Source organism: Laetiporus sulphureus, assembly GCF_001632365.1.
Source record: "Laetiporus sulphureus 93-53 unplaced genomic scaffold LAESUscaffold_45, whole genome shotgun sequence".
NCBI classification, from domain to species: Eukaryota; Fungi; Basidiomycota; class Agaricomycetes; order Polyporales; family Laetiporaceae; genus Laetiporus; species Laetiporus sulphureus.
Genome location: NW_024468554.1, coordinates 229,114 through 233,871, shown reverse-complemented (window position 1 = coordinate 233,871; position 4,758 = coordinate 229,114). Strand labels below are relative to the sequence as shown.

The 4,758-nt window shown below is 61.9% G+C and overlaps 2 protein-coding genes across 2 annotated transcripts; both read left to right on the top strand.

The window, feature by feature from the left end:
* On the top strand, positions 1–1,181 carry LAESUDRAFT_392323 (uncharacterized protein). The gene has a single exon (XM_040902287.1). The coding sequence runs from the start codon at positions 46–48 to the stop codon at positions 970–972; it is 927 nt and encodes a 308-aa protein (XP_040760581.1). The 5' UTR covers positions 1–45; the 3' UTR covers positions 973–1,181.
* A 745-nt stretch (positions 1,182–1,926) lies between these two features.
* LAESUDRAFT_762494 (uncharacterized protein) lies at positions 1,927–4,739 on the top strand (the record flags this gene model as incomplete). The annotated part of the gene is made up of 3 exons (XM_040913117.1): positions 1,927–2,195; positions 2,673–2,700; positions 2,854–4,739. Coding segments are annotated over 3 exons (2,183 nt in total), but the record flags the coding sequence as incomplete, so codon positions are not given.
* Positions 4,740–4,758: the final 19 nt, after the last annotated feature.

Here is a 4,758-nt window from a genome sequence, read left to right as displayed (position 1 = left end):
TGGCAGCAGTATCAGCAACAGTATCAGCAGCATTATCAGCAGCAGATGATGCAAGCGCAGGGCTCGCCGCAGATGGTACCGCCGCAAAGACAGGGCTCACCGTTGCAGAGACAGGGATCGCCGGGGCTGGGACAGGTGCAGGGGAATCTGAGAAAAGAGATGATTGCTGGCGAGCAGCAGAATGGCGGTGGGATCCCGGCGTCGCTCAGCAGGAATGGAAGCGCGCATAATTCGCCGTTGCGGGCGACAATACATTCGTTGGATGGTGGTGAGCAGATGAGGGAGGAGGGGAGGGGGAGCTTGCCGTCGATGCCGCCTGCTGCTGTGATGTTTGACGATGCGAGGGCGGGGACGCCGCCGATGGTGGGCGTGCCGTCGCCGGAGGAGGCGAATGTGCATGCGCACAAGCCGTCGCGCGCATATGGTGGTCCTCCGCTGTCTCCGTCTGCGTATGCGTATGGGCCCGCGTTGACGCACCCTGTTCCCTCGCATGCTTCACCCCGTACAGCACACCCGGTTCCGTCGCCTCCGCAGAGCCAAGAAGGCCCGCCGATATCACCGTCGTCTCATGCACATTCGAGCTCGGGACATGGTAGCAATCATAATGCCAACGCAGGGAAGGCTGCGCACGGGCGTACGCGCTCGGGGTCGTCGATCTCGCCTGCTCGCCCTGGGTTCGCGCAACAGCAGCAGCTGCCGACGCCGACGCCGTCGAGCAGCGCGTCGAATGTGAGCATGAGCATGAGCGTGCCCGTGCGTGCGGGGAGCCTCAGCGGGATGAGTGGGTTGAGTGGGCTGAGCGGGAGCATGGACAAGCCGCTGCCGGAGGGCCCGCGGCAGAGGAAGAAGTATTCGCTGCTGTCGGCGTTTGGGGTGCCGCTGGACAAGGAGAGGATGAGAAGGGAGGGAAAGGCGAGCATGAAGTCGGACAAGAGTGCGATGGAGGTTGTTCAGGTGCAGGTGGGTGTTTAGCTCCTCTCTCAATGACTCTCTTGCTTGAAAGACCCTTTTTCCCCTTTGCTTTCTTCCATTCCTGTTTGCCTTTGCCTTTGCCTTTGCTCTCTGCCTCTACCGGTGTTCGTGCTCGTCTCGGGCTCGGGCTGCCGCGGATGGGGTTCTTGGTCACGCTCGTCGGTGGCTTCGCGATCACGCTCGTCGTGGTCATTTCCGTGCTGGTTCGAGATCGTCTCCGCTGAATTGAGCCCTGTATGGAGCTAGTTCCTTTTCGCTCATTCAAGGACGCTCCGTGTCTTCTCGGACGCACATGCGCACGGACCCCGGCGTCTGAGCTGCTCCTTTCCCACTGACGGCGCCTGCCCGATATGGGCAAGTGCTTGTCGATTGTGGCACGGTGCGGGGATACGCCGGCCGGAGTGGCGGCATAGACTCAATGACGTCGCGCCTATTTTGGCAGCGGACATTGATGTCATTTGCTGTCCTCCGTGCCCTGCCAAGTCGTCTGTCTGCCAGCATGCGCTCTGATCGGTATTGGGTCTGTCGTCGTCGTCGCTGCTGCTGCGGCCGCCGTGCGCAGGGAGGGAGTTGCACGTGCGGAGGGCGCCCAATGTGGCGTGGACGGCCACGCGGCGAGCGAACACGACGGCCGGGGAAGTTACGGAATCAGGATGTGATCCTGAGGAACGTTGGCGTTTGGTTGCGATGGTCGGTGCGCATCTGTGGCGGATGTCTTCCTGTCTGACCCTGCATCACGGGTTTAATCCTCGCCGATCGGCCCCTTTACCACCGCGCGCGGCAGCACGTCTTCTGCCTCACGTTTTTGCCTTCTCGCTATATAGTCTTCTTCGCATGGTGTTCGCGCGAGTGCCCCTCGTTGCTTAGGGGCGTCTTTGTTCTCCCCTTTGCCTCTGCTCGCTTCCTGCTTGCTACCGTCACCGCATTCTGCCCTGTCGCGCCCTGATCGCTGCAATGCCCGTGCTGACACGCGTATATCCCTCCTTTCAGCCTGCTTATCCCACCCCGGTCCCCTCTCGCGATGGCCACAGCGACGTCTATCGCCAAAACCAGCACGGCCTCGTTGACGCTGCGCGCAGCTCGAGCAGCAGGAAGCTTACCAAGGCAAGCGAGAACGCGGTCACGAAAAAGTCGCGCTCGGTGAGCCTTTTCGTCGTGCCTTCTTGCGTGCGCTGGTCCGGCGAGCCCGACGAGGTCCTCGGTGTCGATCTCGTCCCCGTCCGGTGAGCCCTCCCTGGCCCCGGACGCCCCTGTTCGGCTACACGCCGGACCCCCCGTATGTGTATAGGAGAGTGATGTTTTTGATGGACACCGATCTGCGAACACATTATAGAGGCAGACGCTGGACAGTCACGCATATTGACACTCGGCACCGAGACGATCCCTCATAGACGGTATATGCCCGGCTCGCGACGCGACGTCGGTACAGCGGTTAATCTATCTATCTGTATACTCTCTATACTTGAATGGACTACGGACATTTTTCCTCTCTCTCATCGCCTCCATCTACATTTTCTGCCCTCTCTGCATGATGCATTATGTTTTGTCTGCCTCCGCGTGTCCGCCATGTGCTCCCCATCCTACGTCCACGTTCATTATCACTGTACGTCGCCTCGCGCCGCGTCTCAATCTATACACGTCGCCTCGCGCCGCGTCTCAATCTATACACGTCTGACGCGAATCCTTGCGCTGTCTGACAGCGAAGGCGGCGAGCTCGCTCGCTCGGTTGTGGGCCCCGCGTGCCCATATTCTGCCTGACCCGCCTGCCGCTGGGTCTTAAAGTTTATCCGTATCTCGCTTCGCGATCGCCGGACCAGCGCAGTCTATTCATGATCATTTGCAATCACGGAATATCACCGTAGCTAACCACACTGTTCACAGCAACCAACTCAGGATTATAATCCTCAGGCTGCTGCGCCCACGGACTCTGCGTCGCCCTCTTCTCCTCCCTCCTTCCCATCCCGACGCCTCACCAGTCCGTCATCATCACGCGCCCAACCTTCCCCATCTGTGACGAGCCCCCCACCCGATGCCAGGTACGCCGATCGTGACGTGCGCGAAGGTTCGCGTCGTCGATCAAGGCAGGCCACAAGCCCCCCGCCACCGGTATCGTCCAGCGCGCGTCTCGCACGCGCGACCTCGCATGAGTATGTGGGTGGACAGCAGTATGCGGGTGAGAGGCCGGTGCATCGCGTGTCGGTCAGGGCGGGTGTCGTGCGCGCGGCGTCGGCGCGGGTGCCTATGGGCGAGAGCGCGGTTGTGGAGTACGCTACGCGGCATACGACGAGAGCGGGCTCGTCTGCGCGTGTGCCTGTGGAGGACGCTAGGGTTACCTCGACGCGCGTGCGAGGGCGTGATCGCGAGCGTGAGCGTGCGCTTCCGCCCCCGCCTGTTACGGAGACTACCTCCCCATCCAACCCCTCGCATATACATGGTCAGACGCAGTCACAGTGGCCCTCGCGTATACCCCACCAGCAACCTGCGCATATATCCTACCAGCAACCCGCGCATATATACCAACAGCAAGCAACATCTCCGCCCGTCGCGCGCTCGACGTCTACCGCCTCGGGTTCGGTCGCCTCCCCGCGCACGCCGGTGCACCGCAAGCTCCCGCCGTCGATCGACTCGCTGAAGTCGAGTGCAAGCGCGAGCGCGAACGTCGTTCCATCGCGTACGCATTCACGCACGCAGAGTCTCGACCAGGCAGGTTCGGGGACGAACGTGCAGACGATGTCTCGTTCTCGAACGCAGAGTTTTGAACAGAACAGACTGCCGGGCGAGAGCCAGGTTCAGGCTGGGATGGCCGCGCAGGTTTTCGCGAGTGAGCAGCAGGTGCAAGGGAAGCAAGAGGAGGAGGAAAGACCGCCTCCGCCTCCACCCAAGCCAGAGTCGATCCCAAAGTTCGCGGTGCCCAAGACGCGCTCTGAGCCAGCAAGGACCGCAGCAGACGCGCAATTTCCCTTCGCGGTACCAAAGGCGCAATCCGAGTCCGCATGGACTGGTATGGAGGTTCGAAGAGAGGACAAAAGACCGCGGACGCGCTCGGACGGCAGAGCACCCGGTATGCCCGCGGTCGAGAGGGTGAGGACGCGTTCGGACGTCAGGTCTTCTGGCGTGCCTCAGGTGGAGAGGGTGAGGACGTACTCGGATGCCAAGCCTCCGACTGCGGAGCGGGATGTCAGGCAGATGGAGCAACAACCCGTGCAGAGTCCGAGGCAGGCGTGGTTCGAGCAGAATGCTCAGCAGGAACTGCGGGACGCGTATGATCCCTCGGGATACACGCAAGAGCACCCGGTGAAGGGCCGTCCGCGGATCTTCGTAGCCATGGCCGCTTCCACTTCAGCAGAGGAGACTGAGTCTCCGGAGACTGCGCATCCGAATTCGGCGCAGCAGGTCGGTACCCCGCTCGTGAAGGGCCGTCCGTTGATATTTGCAGCTATGGCGGCGTCTGCGGAGGAGGATGGGGTGCGGAGCGCGGAGCGCGGTATGGCCGAGGAGGGCACGTATGGTCAGTACTCGCAGTTGCTGGATGGGCATGGCTACGCGCAGACGTACGGATACTCGTCGCAGTACTCGCACGATGCAGTCGCAGAAGCAGGATCGCGAGGGCGCGAAGACGGTCCAAAAAGCAAGCAAGGGTCGATGCGTTCGCAATCCCTCCCGCCCCCGGGTACGCTCGACACGACGGAGTTTGGAGAGTACGAGCAGCGCGGTCGTGTGCCCGAGCGTAGTGGCTCGCGCAGCAAGCTGAGCAAGTTCCGCGGGAGGTCGAAGGAGAAGGAGAAG

Excerpts from the sequence above, each read along its gene's own strand:
- LAESUDRAFT_392323 (XM_040902287.1), top strand. The coding sequence starts at position 46 with ATGATGCAAGCGCAGGGCTCGCCGCAGATGGTACCGCCGCAAAGACAG.